Genomic DNA, 17,969 nt, shown 5'->3' on the forward strand with positions numbered 1-17,969 from the left:
TCCAGTGTTAGATACAGTTAGATTCAGATTTGCAGAATAACAATAATGTTTGGCATTAAGGTCTGAGCTGCACCCTTCAGTTTCCAGTTATCGTCCCAGTGTAGAAATCTAGTTCTCCACATCTCCAGTTTCATTCTCAAGTCAACTTGACCTCCACATTCAGCCCCTAATTATGACTTTCAAGTCCAAGTCATAATCATGTTCACCAATCAGTAGTTGAGGTGGAAGTCAAAAGAGTTCAAGCAGCCAATCAATGGCCGCCAAAGACACCCCCAGTCTAGCTTTGGGCATCTGATTAACTTCCATCGATCCACAGTAATGGGATTTGTGGTTCATATAGATGAATTCCAGTGTTTAGTGTGGCAAATATCCTCCAGTCCATGGAGTTCATAAGATTACACTTTTATTATATCCATGAAGCTGGACACTCGGCGACAGCCAAACAACATGACGTCCTCATGAGCGGAGCAGAAAAGGTGATTTTCTATGTAGCTGTCTGTTGATAACAGCGGCAGTGTCCACCAGGTGTGTCGTTTTTTTCCAGCTTCCGTCCACAGAGTCAGTCTTCCCACATTCAAGAATCCCATATTTCCAGTATCTGCATATCCCTTTGGAGCAGGTTGTCTGGCCTAAAGCTTTCGGTTAGCTTTACAGTTTCCTATAAGAGAAAGAGAGATTCATTAATATGTTATTGTTCAATTTGACATTGACAAATGAATAAATTCTATAGCCTCTTACATCTTTCCTCAGTCTCTAATTCCTGTACTTCTACCAAATTTCATGATATCCCTGTCTTGGTGTATTACCTGTAATGTCTTATTAAAAACCCCAGATTGAATGACTTCTTGACAACTACTGTAAATAGCTTTTTCATTTTACCTTCATACTTTTATGCACACAAGAATGTGTGTGTGCATTTTTTTTTAAACAAAGGATAGCCACTTTGTAAGAAACTACATAGAAACAGAAAATTCACAGAAAGAAAAATAAATATATATGATTGATAACCAGATTCCCATATTTCTTTGCATTCAGCCTCAGTTTGATAAAACCTTTTTGTTTCATCCTGTTGTCCAACCTGATCTTAGACTCAGTTTATTATTTCATTGCCCAGGTAAATACTGTAGACAACAGTAAAATCATTCAGGGGTTGGTGAATTTTTTTCTTAGTTTCATCTCACTTGTGATAAAAATTTTAAAAAATCATATCTTGACTTCCAGGAAGGTTTGAGGCTCAGCCATTCAGCTACATACCAGTTCCCCTGCAGCTAGTAGAGATTCAAAGCATTAAAGATGCCTTAGCAGGACTGATTTTAACCATCATCCTTGAGATTAAAGTAAACTCCCTCCCCTCTAATTATGCTGCCTAAGGTTACCAAAATTTTCATCCCTCCCTCCTCTCACCTGCAGCTCTACATGAGCATTGCCCTGATGGCTGCTTTGCTGATGCGTTTGCGGTGTTTCCTCCTGCGGCGAGGCAAAGCCGGTCGGAACGGGGACTGACGGACTGAGAGTGACATGGGAGCCACAGTAGAGAGGGCTGGGAGAGACACAGAGAAGGGGACACAGTGAATACAAAAGTAAACACCAAATGAAACAAAACTAAACATGTTAGCCCCAATGAATGCCAATCAGTAATTAACATACCACCTGTTCGGATCCTGATACTGTTCGTGTGAATCATATTTTGACAATCAAATACATCTCACATCATTCCTATATGTTTATTAAAAATCCAATCAGTGCTGTACAAGATTAAGAAACGACAGCACTGATCATTTGTTTAAACAGCTTGAACCATGTTAATGTTCAGTAGGACTGCAACATTATTATACTGCCATGTAAAATCTTACAGAGGGTGGATGGAGGGCCAAACAAAGCATTTTACTTTAACACCAGTGACTGGGGCTTGTGTCTCGTCTAATAGCGACAGTCCAAAGTACTTTTAGTTGTCTAAAAAACAAATTGCTGGTGCAAATCATTTACAAATGGTGGACCTGGTGTGGATTGTTTTGGAGTACATGTAGAGACTACCTACTTTGTTTTTTAGGTATGAGGACTTGCTATAATCATATTAAGGCCAAAGGACAAAGAACAAAGACAAAGAAAACCAAACAAAAGACCAAATAAAACAAATGAATAACCTGAACGACAATTTCATCATGCTGTCTTCTGTATATAGCACTGGTGAAGAATAAAACACAGGGTGTGGAGCGCCTGTTGTGGCTCTGACTGTATTCTGAAGGGCACCTGATAACCTTGAAGCCTGTGTAACAAAGCCTGCAGGTTTCAGTCAAACATGAAGCAGTGGGAAGTCCAGTTCTCTGAAATGCAGAGCTCTCAGGGGGTCCAGGAAGAATAGCAGGACACATGTGGGCATGTTGTTTAGTCATACATGTACAGTGAGCTGCTTCCTGACTTGGAAACTCTCACACTGATTCTCTCCTACATTAGAAACTGGAATTACAATGTGAGCCCTAACACACAGACACTGGATAGAGATACTGAAGTGTAGTCATAGTTAGCCCTCCTGATACCTGTCCTGCATTATACCTGACAGCAACCCTCGTCATCAACCCTTCATCGATGTCACCTGCAGTCATTGCTGCACAAACTTTTCCTCTTGGCTTGGAGCTACAGTAGTGCACTTGCATGTTTTTCTGTTCTGTGGCTCTGAAGGGAGCTTTCTAAAGTCTAAGAAAATGACCCTGATGACGTCATAATGATGTCATCTGGGTTATCTTGGATTGGGCTTGGAGACCTCAAATATTTTAACAGAAAGTATTTGTTACAAACTTACGATGTGGGTATTTCCCACTCAGGCAGGTTCTAACAAAAGATGGTATTCAGTTGAATTATGGGAAATGTAGGATACAGTGTTCTTTGAGCTTGATCCATACTAGTGACTAAAAGTCTGAATATTTCAGCCTCTGCTGCTTCAATTTGAGTCTTTTTAAAAAATGTGTCACTTGTTAGACTACAAAACAAAACAACACCAAAGTACATCCGGATGCTGAATCAACTGAGTGCCCCTTTAACAGCTTAAAGGCCCAATCTGTAATTTATTGACCATTAAATTTATAGATATACTTGCAGCGAGAAAGTCACCAAAGACCTTTAAAACCAACTTTAAAACCAACTTTCATCCACACTAACACAGACACACTGTCACACACACCCGAGCAGTACCTGTTTTAAATGTGGTTGGCTTTGGTCTTTGCTGAGGATGATGCGGATGAAGATGAGTTTGTGGGTCCGGTTCCCTCTGTACGATCTCCAGAAGTTTCAGACTCCTCTCTTCTTCTGTTAAATGACCATCCCCACTGGTCACTTTAGAGTCTTTTTTCTTTCCCTGATTGGCCAGCTCTGCCCCGGCCGAGTCCCCGCTATTGGTTGAACCACTTTCCTCTCTCTCGTTCCCTTCTTTATGAGTAGTTGTTTCAGTCTCTGTCTGTTTTTGATTTGTGACCTCTGTAATTTTTTGGCTGGTCACTGAGTCTTTCTGTTTGGTGGGTTCAGGAGGGGTGGAGTTTTGTTCTGATTTGGGCGACTGGGTCGGGCTGCTCGGTGGGGAGGCGCTGTCTGATTGGGGAGTATTGAAGCGATAATGCGTCCTCAGCTCTGGGTCCTCCGATCCTCCGTGGTTATATGGCTGTGACGACGGCTGCTGATGGTGCTGTTGGTGATGATGCTGATATTTCTGCTGATGCTGTAACAACTGTTGCTGCCTCTGCGCATGATCAGAATGATGCACTTCACTGCCGCTGTTTGCTACGCTCACACTGCCTTCCTCCTTGCTCCCGTCAAGTCCGCTCCCGTGCCCGACCTGCTGAGTACTTCCCATGATGCTGTGCTCCCCCCTCGCCTCAGATGGCCAGCTGCTGACCGGCCTGAGTGGTCCACCAATTGGCTGCTGCACGTGTGTGGGTGACTGGTGCACCCTAGGCTGCGTCCAGTGAACCAGCTGGGTGTAGCTCCCCTGCTGCCACTGCCTCGCCACCGGCTCGCGCTCCTCGGCACGGTAGTGGTGCTGGTTGTGCTTCAGGTCGTCGTGGCGATGGAGGTCAGCCTTGGAGGCCTGAGTCTTGGGTGGAGCAGGGTGGACAGTGCGTGGGAGGTGGGAGGACGGGGGAGGCTGCTGCGGTGGAGGCGGAGGGGGGTTGGGGTTGCTCTGAACGGAGGTGTGAGGGATGGAAACAGACGAGGAGGAAGAAGATGAAGAAGAAGAGGAAGACGATGAGGAAGATTGACACCTGCAGCTGACATGGTCTTCCACTGAGATGATGGCTTTGTCGTAGTGGACTTTCCTGTTTATGTACTGGATCTTATAAACCTGGAAAAGAAGCAGATACAAAACGTGAAATTGTTAAACACATGGAAACAAGAAACTCCAACAAACTGTTTTGTTTGACATATGAACTTATAATAGCTGTTTATTTGCAGTGAGGCGTCTTATGCAACACATAGCAAAGCTACCAGATTGGTTGGAAACATTTCCAGCCAAGCTAATAACTCCTATGAAATTTGGTGGCTTCATGCCAAGACTTATCACTGCTGTGTAATTTCCTAAAGATAGATATGCCTGCCTACCTGTTCAAAGTTCAAAGTGATATCGTGCATCGATTCAGGTTCTGCATGTCGACCTACAACCTCATGCAATTCATCACTTGATGCAATAAAATGAAAACTACAACAAAGAGCTTTTTGGAGTCTTTGTGTTCCTCTGACCTGACAGTCCAAAATGTCTGAAATATTGATATTTTAATAAGAATATTTTGCTGGTATCGATATACAGTATATCATAATATGATAAATAGATGCTAAAATAAATAGGACATTATAAACTGATACTGAAAGCAATTGACTTTGTTACAGCTTGTATCAGACACAACTCATTAATCATTAACTCACCTTGATATGTAAATGATGTAAATATAAAGCTGGAGCTTACCTCAGCATAAAGATTGAAAAGAGGGGGAAACATCTAGCCTGGGTCTGTCCAAAGTTAATAAACTTTGCCTACCAGCCCCCCTAAAGCTCACTAATTAACACTTTTTTTTTTTTTTTACAAGGCTTTAAAGTGCCTGACTTTTTCTTGCCCAGCAGCATTAACAAATGAGATTGAAAGCTTTGGACAGAGTCAGGTTAGTTGTTTGTTTGTTTCCAGTCTTTGTCCTATACGCTAAGCTGGCTCAAGCTACATATTTACCATACAGATATTAGAGTGGTATCAGTCTGACTGTAAGCAAAATGTCAAATACTGCAAATAAACAGGACACATCTGAAAATAAGCATGGTGAACGACTCTAGATAAAGTCGCCAAAGGGGAGCATTTATATTTTGCACACTACATTGCTAATTTCCCCACAGTCATTTCGAAATCATGAAATCATTTTTTTGTGGTCGCTGTATGAACTGTGTACCTGTAGGTATCTGCTCGAGGTGACAGTGGGGACGCACTGCAGCAGCCTGCTGTTGCAGCAGCCAGAACATCGCTGCACCTCCACGCAGAGTGGCCACAGCAGGAAGTTGGCATTACGGCGGTCCAGCATGGACCTCGTCACCTCCATCACCTCTGTCCGAACTTTACACGCCGCCTGCTGGGCTTGTGGCGCCTCCACTGGTAGGAGAGGTGGGGGGAGAAAAAAGAAAATGAGAAGGGGGATTTTTTGATAAGAATAGCATAAAAAGTGATAAGAGGCAGATGGTAGAAACAGACGGATAGAAAAAGACACAAAATACAGACAGGAAGAGACACAAATAGATGTGGAAACCTACCAAGACTTCTAGTGTATCGGCCATGGGTGTGGTTTGTGAGAATATCATGCTCGTCTTCTTCCTCTTCTGCAGAAAAAGAGGAGGAAGGAGGGAAGATTGGAAGGGTGAGATATAAAGGGAGAGAAGGAGACAAAACACAAACAGTGAGTTGATAAAAGCCGACTTAATATTTTCAAACTTTTATATTAAACCCGGGCACCATTGAGCCAGCACTTTTCGAGCGATGACAGAAATCTGTAAAACATGTGAGGCTGTTAAGGCAGTTTTTAGCCAAGCTCATTGTTCAATGCACAAAGGAAACCATTTTTTCTCCTCCCCTAAAACAATTAGGCTATTTTCTGCCGCAATTTGTCTCGCCGCTGTCAAGAATACTGTTGAAGAGAGATATGAGTTGATAAATATAGCTCATGTGTAGATGTGTGAGTGTGTGTGTTTGCACTCTCACATATGTTGTCATTTCAGACTGTAGCCCCTTAGTCCTAATTATATCCCTGGTGTAGATTGCTTTTGGTCACAGTGTGTGTGTGTGTGTGTGTGTGTGTGTGTATGTGTGTGTGTGTGTGTGTGTGTGTGTTATTTGGTTGCCAGTAACCGTAATTAACTGCCTGGTGGAGAAAGAGAACAGTTTCTTATTTTTTCTGAGAAGCTGCTTTCTAAATTTATCTGTGAAATTATCTGTGCGTAAATGTTTTGTAAGACTGATTTCTTTCTTCCTCTTTCATGTGCAAACATGTGACCCATTTAATACTGTTAAAACCAGAGGGCCAATCAGAATCATCGTCCTGCTTCTGTCTGTCTTATTTGCACTATGATTAAAAAAAAATGTTACGAATGAAAGTGAAATACATGTTAAAAAAACAAACAAAAAAAAACATTATTGCGGGGGAGATCAAAAAAATGGAACTCAAATGGATAAAAACGTCAAATTGAAGAAAGAAAAAAACAAAAAAGAAAGCAAAAACACAAAAATTGACATTTGGAGGAACAAAATCGGAACTAAAAAACCAAACATGAGATGCATGAAACATGCAACTCAGGCGTTTGCTAAACTTCCCAAAACTCTAAAATCTCACAGGCTTCAGTAAAAAGAAAAGTTAATTCCAGATAAAAACATGCACTTTGAGTCACTTCCTCGTGCCCTGTTTCTGAGCATCCTTCCCTCTCTTGGTTCCTCTCTGTGGTCGCTGTTATGTCACCGTTTTATTTATGCATTATGGTATGATCAAAGGATTGTCTATTAATATATGTATGTGTGACTTGGTTTCTCCGAAGGATAAGATTTAATTAATTTTTCACCCACCGAGCTGCATGCGCATGTGTCTGACTGTGTGTACGAGTTTGTTTGGAGGGTGGAGGCATGGGAGGGGTGGGAGGGGTGGAAGGGGGGGTCTGTTTCTGTCACACAAACACACAGATTCATATTTCAAAACCTGCAGGAATCCAGTGAAGGAGAACAATGCAGTGACCTTGTGCTGTAAGTTTCTCTCTCTCTCTCTCTCTGTCTGTGTTTGTCTCAGTTTGTCCAACACACACCAAGCAAGGTCACAGCTGCTCTCTCTCCCTCTCTCTCTCTCTCTCTCTCTCATCAAGCTGGTTCATCAGTTTTGCTGCTGTCTCGAGTAAATATTGCCTTAGTGAGGTGCTTGGCATGAACACTGATACTCTCTCTGTCTCTCTTTTACTGCATTCCTGTGTCTTCAGGCCCCTGTAGACACACCCACACGCTTACCTCCTCCATGTCTGTGTTATTGGTGTGTTTATGTATGTGTGTGTGTGTGTGTGTGTGTAGGGTGGTCATTAGTACCTATTGCATTGGTCTCCTGCTGCAGCAGAAGCTTCAGGTCATCTACAGAAGAGATGGGAGAATTTCTCACCAGGTCGACCAGCGACGTTGGGAGAGGATCGCCCTGTAAAGACACAAAAAAACGACAGTTGTAACGCATTCTTAGAAACAATTGTTGTTGCGAGGTATGCCAACAGAAATTTGGATGTTAGTTTGTTTTAAATGCACAAGTTAGGTTCTCAGAAATCCACATTTCTACAACGAATAGGTCATAACAGCCATGAAATGCAGCCATCTTCTGCCTGAATCTCAACATCACCAATAACCAAAAATAACCAGTTATTGCAAGACTTGAAAGGTCATCTGTTCACGAGTCTCAAGGATCCCTGGAGAAAGTGAGAGTGATAGAAAAGAGACATAATCTAGACAAACAGAAAGAGGTATAGAAAAAGAGAAACAGGCTAATGTATAATATCTCATTCCTTCATCTCCAGTCGACACTTGATCCAGTTTCACTTCCTCCTGCAGAGGAAATGATGGTTGTGATTGGTGTTTGTTGCTACTTGTTGTCACTCTCTCCCTGTCTGTTTACCCACAAACACTGTTGTTGCTCCTGGTGTAACAAAGGAAATTAGCCCCCCTCTCTCTTTCCCTCTCTCTCTCTCTCTCTATCTCTCTCTCTCATAGACATTCATTTTCTCTAAGCTTTAGCACCACAGCATCAAAAAAAAAGATTATTATTTTGCAGTAAATCCCAGAATTGGTCAAGATTGCTCTTACATTTCAAAGAAAGTTGCGCAATAGTTATTTAGAAACCATCTACATGTTCAAATAACACCGAAACATGTAAAATATTCCACGATGTTATGTATGTAATCTAATTATCACTGAAGACAAGAAGATGAATGCGATGTTTAATGAAATTTTAATGAATGCCATTCCAGGAAGCCATTATGGATTCAATGTGGCTGTTTTTAAGGAAAGACTCCTGCGGTTTCTTTATCAAGATGAAAGACTGATTACTCAGTGTTCTTTGTCACATTTTGCTTTGGTTGGCTGTAAGTTGATACTATCTCAGAGCAGTTGGAACAACATTTGATACAATCACATGCCAGAAAGATGCCAAAACAAATTAAGGAGTGTTAAGAATATGAGAAGAAAATATTTTAGATAACTCCATGAGATGTCAGGAGAGAAAATGTAAAGATACTCATCTTCTGGCTTCCATCATTAGCTGGTTTTGTAACGATACAAAATGTATGATTGTGTGATATACCATGTTTACACTATCTACAAGTAAACACGGTGCCTCCTCTAATGATGTACAGGGCATACTCCTGACATATGGGAATAAAACGGGTCTTAGACCTTATAAACATGGCTGCTCAGAGGAATTACATAACATTGAAATGTTGCACTCTATTGTTGACATGATTTGGCATTCTTCTTGCGTTCTTCTTCTTTGCATTGCTTCTACATTCATTAAAGTCAAACCCAAACCAAACTCTAGCCTCCTTTTCTCTAACATTCAACCCAGGTTTCTGCTTCAGGAACTCACCCTGATGTGATAAAACAAACCGTAGTTACTGTTTATCCTGTGTGGGCTGTGCTGCAGGTTGACCTCAGCTGAACTCAATTCAGACCAGGTTTTTATTCTGACTTTAATCTCTGAGAAGTAAAATCGAGGTATAAAGCAGAGTGTGATGACACGATGGGGGTGAGGATGATATTAAACAGATGCTCTATAACACCTGCATTGAATCCTGTATTTAACAGCCTTGGAGAGCCGCTCGACAATCTAAAATAAGAAAAGAAACATCTTTGGTATAATATTTAAAGGGCAGTTTCAATGTCTTATGTTGTTACTAATGTTGCAAAAGATTTTACACGCTACAAACGCTACTATTCTGTGAGAAACACTGACACAGCTACATTTTTTGCCATGAAAGTAACAAAAATACCACAGTAGTAATGTAAATTTCTCAAATTTCAGGGGTTTTGCCAAACTGCTTATACTTAAGTAACTATGCCTGTAATATATCTGATTGCACTGGCCGATGAAATGATGATAATGATGATAATTGTGTCAAAAACACCCGTCTGAATTTGCTATTCCATCTATCTATCTATCTATCTATCTATCTATCTATCTATCTATCTATCTATCCACCTATATATATATTATATAGAAAATGTACTACATCACAATACATATAGTGTGAGAGAAGATTTTAGCCATATTATATTTAAAAAAAACATCAATGTTCAGGCCTCTAGATAAATTAAACCCTGGTAGTAAAGACTATGGAACAGACAGTACATGAAGTCGTTAAAGGAGGACAATTATAAAAATAATGAGATTTATTTGTTCATATATTGGATGTTTTCTTAATGTCCAACTTAATGTCCAACTGACTTATACTGCATTGCTGGCTCCATCAGATCTAGTGTGATTTGACTGATGTCTTTTATTATCTTTTTCCTCCAGTTCACTTCATTTTCCATCCAGCCATCTCTCTCTCTTTTCCCCTCTCTCTGTCTGCTTTGTGGGCGGCGGCGGCTCAGGACACCTGGATGACTTTCACGAGCCACTGGCTGACCTAGTTAAACAAACACAGGCACACACACACACACTCACACCCAGTCACACACACACACACACTTGCCCCCTCTTTTCCAGTTCACATACAGATGCTTAACCACTTAACTGTCCACCCAATTTGTCCAGTGAACCTCACACACTCTCTCACACACTTACACATGCACACACACTCTTTCTCTCTCTCTCTCTCTCTCTCACACACACACAAACACACACACACACGCACAAACACAGGCGCAGGCAGTTTTCACTCTAAGTGATAAGCTATCATTACAATGACAGTGTTAATCGCAAACATACATGCTCAAACACACACACATACAGATTAGAGAGTGGAACACACAAGACAGGAAATAGCTCTTCATGGACAAACAACAAACCACTGGTTAAAAAAAGGCCAAACACTGGACAACAAGCTAATAATAGTTTTAGCAATGGAGCTAAATTAACCAGTGTGGATCTGACTCAAAGTTCCTTATTTGCCACACACACACGCACGCACGCAAACGCACAAAAATAGGACCATCTCGTTTTGTTTTTCAGTTTCTATGAGGCCTGTGCATGCCTTTTCTTGTCATTTTTCATATCGTAAACTGCTGCGTGAGCGTGCGGCTGAGCTCCTGGGTCAAGAGGATTGTCTGGAAGGATGGTATGATCTACAAGCAGGTTGTACAGTCACTCAACAAAAACACAACACACACTGCACGGGGCCTCGGAGGAAGCCTGGAAGGCAAAGGGATTGTATGGAATGTTTGAGGAGAAAGGTGAGGTGTAATGGAATGTAATTATGGGGCCGGCTAACTGCGCGCGCGCACACACACACACACACGCAAACACACACACACATACATACACACAAGATGCAATCAAACAAGCTTGAAAAAGTAAACACACACACACGCACACACAAAATCACTGAATCAAAAAGTGTATGATGAGTGACTTATAATCAATTGCTGTCACACCACATGCCTTCCTTTAACAGAGATATGGCAAATGGCCAACCTACTGTCACATAAACTCGATAGGCACACAGGACTCGGTGGATACTCTCTCTCTCTCTCTCACACACACACACACACATCAGCAGAAAGACCCCCCCCCGCCCTCGGCTGCAGACATGAGGGTACAGATGATGGATGGATAGACGACAGGGAGAAGGGGAGCAGAAGAAAGAGGAGAGGAGAAAATATAAGAGCAGTTTGAGGGCCGGATAAACTGTTACTACAACCGCATATATTTGATCATCACATTAGCAAGTTACTACAGATCTGATATTAGAATCCTCGAGCAAAGCGGCGAACCCTCAGCAATGCTCTAAAAACCCAAAAGAGTTCTTCTACAGGTGTATCGATAACGATCGGCACTCACAGTAAACACAACACTAGAGCTGAAATGATTCATCGATTAGTCTTTCAGCATAAATTTATGTCACTTCAAGCAAAAATGACAAAATTCTCTAATTACAGCTTCTAAGTTGTGAGGATTTTTCTGCTTTTCTTTGTCTTCTGACAGTAAATTGAACATCTTTGGTTTGTTGTTCAAACAAAACAAATTAGATGGGATCACGCTGGGCTTTAAACCAGCAGTGCGGAACTTTTACATATAAATGAACGTCCTTGCCAAACGAGTTCACACAGTGCTGATAAAGCCTATCACTGCCAGATAAATCTCTCTGTATTTCACAGTATACAGAGTTACAGAGTTTTTAAATCTCATGTCGGGGGTGATATTCTGTTTGGCCGTTAATCATGCAGCTTTTCTAGACTTCACAAATGTTATCGCACCGAATGGATTAAATTCTGATAGTGAAATGAGTCATTTTGCGGGGGTTGTGTGATGCTCAAAACGATTTATCCACCCTTTTTCCAGCCGCAACGGTGGGTTACGGCCAGTGGTGTACTGGCTATCGTACCGTCAAAACATATCCATATTTGCCGGCCCTTTCTGTGTGCCTGTCATTCAGGGTGTGCATGAGAGCGTGCTGCATGCCTGTGTCAGGCAATCACAGCCGAGCGCCCCCCTATAACACTGTTAGCTGCGTGCCTGCAGCTGCTTCAAAGTAAAAGCCTCCCAGCTGCAAGATGAAATGAGTGCTTTAACTTTGAAGCAGCTGCAGCTGAGTTAGCTTGGAGTGCTGTCTCACTGCTTGATTAAAGGACCAGTGTGTGATTTAGTAGCATCTAGCGGTGAGGTTGCAGATTGCAACCAACTAAATACCCCTCCCTTTCCAAGCAGGTAGGAGAACCTACTGTGGCCGTGAAACTCACGAAAAACACAAAAGGCTCTCTCTAGAGCCAGTGTTTGGTTTGTCCGTTCTGGGCTACTGTAGAAACATGGCGGTGCAACATGGCCGGCTCCGTGGCAGAGGACCAGTTCCCTATGAAGATATAAAGGGCTCCTTCAGAGGCAAAGAAAACATATCAAATCTCATTTTCAGGTGATTATACACTAATTAAAACATACTTATGAATATTTTATTCCATTTCTGCCGAGTCCGTTCCGCTAGATGCCACTAAATCCTACTCACTGCACTTTTAAAGTTTGTCTAAATTTACTATATATTTGCAGTTTTCTGTGCTTTCTTCACAAAGTTGTTATTGTTACTGAGAGTTAGCGTTAGAGAACGTTTACTTTGGGGTCTATCTGCAGCATGTACAAGTGCACAGTCAAATGTACACAATGATTTATCCTATCTCATGTCATCAATGCAATGTCTAAAAAGTTTGACACAAATTGCATATTTTCTCCTCTTCTACATATTGATTCTAACATCATTTTTTATATCTTTAACCTTTTCTTATTTATTTTTTAAAACATTTTGTAACTGTGCTATCACCCAACTATCTTATCCACATGATTTTTCCTGTACTACTGCATCACTCAGGGCTTACAAACAAATACTGTTATGTGCCACTGCGCTTTTTCTATCTGACACACATGCACGCACAGAGGCACAACCCCCCAAATACAAACACACACAAAAACACAAGCACATATGTCCACTAACACATGTGCAGCTACAACCAATCACGCACCCAGATGTATACACACACAGACACAAATACACACAGTGCTACACGGCACACAAAGTCTGTGAAATCCCTGGCAGATTAGTTGTTGTTCTTATGTAAAATGGATCAAGCCAGGCAGCAGCAAATCATCCGAGCTCGCCCGCAGAGACAATAGTCAGCTAACAACCTGTTCAAAAGCCACCAATCAGCTGTGTGTTTGTTTGTGTCATTGTGAGTGTGTGTTGATGTAACAGTTGTGATTTGAACAGCAGATGATAAAAGAATTAAGGTATGACCTGGTGTGTATGTGTGTTTACATCTGAGTCCAGTCCTATCTAAATGGATTTAAAAATGAACTGTAACAACTGTGTATGTATTTGTGTGTGTGTGTTCATGCTTGTGTGTGTGTGTGTGTTTGACAACATATTGTATAAGCAGCCAGGTTTGATTGGATTGTTCATAGAAACAGAAACATCCCAGTAAATGGAAAATGATCTTTTCCACGTAAGTGATGATAATATTTTTTTGCAGGTACTTATCATTTCAACCTCAGTGAACCTGTAGTGACTTTGCTGAATAATCCGTGTGTGTGTGACTGTGTGACTGTGTGTGTGTGTGTGTGACTGTGTGACAGTGCAAACTGAAGTATTTTCCACAGACAGATGTGGCAGACCTAAGACGTCAAAGATGTCTCCATTTTTTCCATCACTGGACTAAATGTTGTGACAAGATAAGGATTAAAGTGTCACAGAGTCTGAGTTGGACACACGTGTCAACCTGATGCCGTCTTACACTCAGGTCACAAGGCAACTCAGAGATCATTTAAACATAAAAAGATGTGTAAGATGCCCACAAAGATGTCAGTGCTACCGTAAGCTGCACTCATCATGCACATGATATAGAGCATGCTAATAGTTTCAGTGATTATCCTCCTATTAAAGAGTAATAGGTTTAACTCCAACGACAGACAGTTTCCACCCAATCACCACAAGTACCCTTCTGCAAGGCATGGAGCCTTTTTCCAATAAAGCTCACTGGAAACCATGGAGTTTCTGCATCTTATACGATCTGAATTATAATATTCTGAATTGCAAGGAGAGCTCCAATCATCAGCTACATAAGATGTCAGGATGCTACGTCTTTGATGAAGAGATACTGTGAGAATCCTGCATTATTAACGTGGTATAAAGCGGTAATTAACAAAAGCAGAAAAAGCTAAATGTGCATCAGACAACATGTGTCCAAAAACAAAGGTTAACTGGTTCTGCTTTTGCAAATCAGCATCACATCAATGGGACAGAAAGAGACGTTTATCAAGACACTCAAATGTTCAAACATTAAAACAATAAATCAGCAAAAGCAGAAGTAGTGTGCCAAAAAATCTTAGGTTGGAGTGGATGGTTGGGTGTAAAAAGTGTGAAACACTACAGACCACAGATCGCATCCAGACCGTCAACATAGAGGTGTCACATCAGAAAATGCCATATAGATTGGTTTTGGAAGCGCAGATGACTGTAGATTAGGGATGTGCAGAGAGACCAGTATCTGTATTTGTATCTGTATTTGTTGAGGCAGCAAAATTATTTGTATTTGTATTTGAATAAAAGTGGAAAGAGAATTAAAAAATCCTGTTTTTGTTTTCATTACACTTTTAATTTTAGAAAATTAAAGTGTTACAATAAGTGTTCATGAATTAACTACCATATGAAGGAGGTCCCCACACCAGGTCTCGAACTGGAGCCTCCCAGATTATGGACGACGGCGCTGACTACTGAGCTAAAACTTTGCCTCATTGCAGACAGACCTCTACCTATTTATACACCCATAACACAGAGACAGCACACCGAAGAACTTTAAAGGTAATTATTGCTTTGCACTTATCATTTATTGCCTGTTTTTTACAACCTAACTTTATGGAAAGGAGAAAGAGGTTATGGAGAGTTACTTGGGAGAGCTTCACATGTGTCAGTAGCTCAGCTTTATGTCCATATTAGGAAATGTGCATCACGTAGCAGATGGATGTGACTCCACTCGTTGAGACCTGCTGATAGACGCAACAGCGGAGCAGAGCACAGAGACCGAGACAGCGATGTAACCAAACTTATTTAAGAATTTGACATGTTTTTTTTTCCCCGAAAACAAATAATTTTCAAAATATTTGTATAAAACAAATATTCATAAAAAATACACTATTTGTGCTTTGCCAAATAACATATTTGCATTCAGGCACACCCTTACTGTAGATGTGAGGACAGCTCGCTATGCAACAACCTATCACTGCTAGGTTTTAGGTCAACTGACAGCTCATCCACATGACTGACAAGAGTTGGGGAGAGCTCAGGAAAAAGTTATATATTTTAGCATTTGAAAAGGTAAATATGTTAAATGTTAAATATACATGTGAAGATGATGTACTCAAGTATCACCGGCAATGAGCAAAACCCCAGTACTTGCACATCCATTCATACACAAAACAATCAGTTTTTGCCATATAAAAGATTGTCATAGGGGTTATGTGCTGACTTTTTCTTGTCTACTATAATGTCTATTCGGCTGTCTGAAAGCTTGTGTTTACTGGCTGCTAGCTAAAGAAACAGGTGTCTGAATAAGGTAACTACTCAAGCAGCACTTGAGGAATGCATGAAAGAGAAAATGATTTCAGCAGTTAAGTGACAACAGGACCTTGGTTTTTTCGTGTGACAGTGACAACAGCAGCTGGGCTGACGGATGGATTTTGGCTCAAGCTTCATACTGTAGGTTATCTCCTGCTGCTGGGCTGCCAGCCAAGGCCCTGCCTCACCCTCTCTCTCTCTCCCTCTCTCTCTATGTCTGTGACTCTTCCATGCAACACTGGCAGAATCACACATGAAAAAGAAACCGCAGAGAGAAACAGGTACCATATACAGCACAAGCTGCAGGAACTGGATAGACTGATGAACAGGCTTTCACACACACACACACAACAATGCATTGTTTCTCTTTTTTACACTACAGTTAAACTGTTACAGAAAACATTCACCCCACAGTTTATGGAATCACCACTGAAGATGATGTATGTTAAATGCTCATCATGCCATATGATTGTCAGTGTCTATGTATCCAGTCAGAACATGAACTCACAACCTTTTGTCCTGTTCAGTTTGTTAGATATCAGTCATTACACAGCTACTCATTTTCAGGTTAATGAAAAGATAAAAGCAGGGATCCAGGCAAAGAAATACAACAAGGAGAGATCAACAACCTCTCCATCAAGAGCATTTGGGTGGTAACTTAATGGCCCAATATAATGATCTTCCTGTGTGAGTCCCCCTTAAAAATTAGGCTGTACCAAAGATGTAACCACCCTTATTAAGAGCCAAATAGAGTTGACACAGATATACGTCTCTTTAAATTCCTGGCTATGAATCAAAATTGACAAAAGTTACCTTTAAAGAGCGTAAAAATGTATTGCTGAGACTTAACTATATATTTTGGGGGTCTCATAGTGATTACCACATCTCTATTTACCACAACATAATTAATTATTTTAGCCTAAAATCTGTCACTGAGTAGGCCTACAACTCTGCATTTGTGTATGATAGCAATCCATGTTAGTTTGGTTAGTTTACCCCCCCTCCCCAATGGAGGTCAAAATATGCCCACCGGTACATCACCGGTCTTACCTCAGCGCTGCCGAGCCGCAGACGGGCCGCTGAGAGCGCAGCCAGCAGCTGCAGCAGGACCCAGGACCTCATGTTGCCGCCCAGCCTGAGGAGCCGCAAGCGACCGGCTGGGCATTTAGCACCTCGGTGTCCAATCCCCCGGCTGCACCGAGCCTCGTCCCGGTGTTGTGAGCCGCCCGCCTGTGTAAAGCACGCACTGTTATATATCCCAAATGTGTCACTGCCTATGAGCGCCGCTTGTCCAAATGTTTGCTCACGCTGACTCACACGCAGGCTAGACGTCTGACTCTGTCCATACCCGTGTTTTGAAAACTCTCAAAGGGAGACGTCAAGGGTACTCTAGGACAGGTGCGTAATGCAGGGTGTTATGATACACGAAAGCTACAGCCGCTCAGTTCCTATTATATCAGTCTGCTGTGTAAGAGACAGTACCAATAAGCTCCAGCTGCGAATCCAAAAAATGTCTCCAAATGTATTTAAAAAAAAAATGACATGTGCCAAAGTGCTCGATGCGTCCACTCTCCAGTCAAAGCTCAAAGATGATCAGACTCCGAGCTCCCGTCTTAAAATCGCTTTTAAATTGTTCAATAATGCAGCAGTCTCCTCATAAGTGACACCCCTCATCTCCAAAGATCCGTGCGTAAAAGTTGGTTCACCTTCGAACGCGTAATTCTCTGAACGCTCCGCTGCAAAAGTCAGATTATTCTCACTACAGCGCGATTCACTTGACTGCAAATATGGATCTTATCTAAGCGTGTCTCTCTTTTATTGCGCCTCCCTGTATATTTGTCACAGTCTATCGACCTCTCTGTTCCCTCTCTTGGTGTTTCTCCGTTCTCAGTCCCGCTGGATCAGGTTGTTCTCGCTTCACGCGCTTCTCCTCTCTGGCTGCGTCTCGAGCGGTGAGCAGCTTTTCCAAATAGCAGCAGGGCCTCCCTCCTGAAGTTTAGTGCGTCAAGTCAGACAGAGGTAAACACAACCACATCGGAAACGTGGCGATTCGCTTTCAAAATAAAATAATGTAACATACTAGTAAAAGTCTAACTTGTGGCAAGAAAATAGATATGTATGATAAATAAAGACTACTGATGATGATAATAACGATAATTATACTAGATGGACATAATTTA

General features: G+C 41.6%; 1 protein-coding gene across 1 annotated transcript; it reads right to left on the reverse strand.

Annotated features, from left to right (window-relative positions):
* Positions 1-549: 549 nt before the first annotated feature.
* LOC122972228 (suppressor protein SRP40-like) lies at positions 550-17,744 on the reverse strand. The gene is made up of 7 exons (XM_044339179.1): positions 16,840-17,744; positions 7,583-7,685; positions 5,779-5,844; positions 5,424-5,620; positions 3,190-4,333; positions 1,405-1,540; positions 550-658 (listed from the first exon to the last, which is right to left on the reverse strand). The coding sequence occupies exons 1-6, from the start codon at positions 16,909-16,911 to the stop codon at positions 1,413-1,415; spliced, it is 1,710 nt and encodes a 569-aa protein (XP_044195114.1). The 5' UTR covers positions 16,912-17,744; the 3' UTR covers positions 550-658; positions 1,405-1,412.
* Positions 17,745-17,969: the final 225 nt, after the last annotated feature.

The sequence above is a fragment of the Thunnus albacares genome, chromosome 3 (genome assembly GCF_914725855.1).
Source record: "Thunnus albacares chromosome 3, fThuAlb1.1, whole genome shotgun sequence".
Taxonomy (NCBI): Eukaryota; Metazoa; Chordata; class Actinopteri; order Scombriformes; family Scombridae; genus Thunnus; species Thunnus albacares.

Excerpts from the sequence above, each read along its gene's own strand:
- LOC122972228 (XM_044339179.1), bottom strand. The coding sequence starts at position 16,911 with ATGAGGTCCTGGGTCCTGCTGCAGCTGCTGGCTGCGCTCTCAGCGGCC. Across the intron at positions 5,845-7,582 it reads GCAGGAGACCAATGCAATAG|AAGAGGAAGAAGACGAGCAT; the intron begins GTACTAATGACC and ends CTTTTTCTGCAG. Across the intron at positions 1,541-3,189 it reads GCCAACCACATTTAAAACAG|CCCTCTCTACTGTGGCTCCC; the intron begins GTACTGCTCGGG and ends TGTCTCTCCCAG.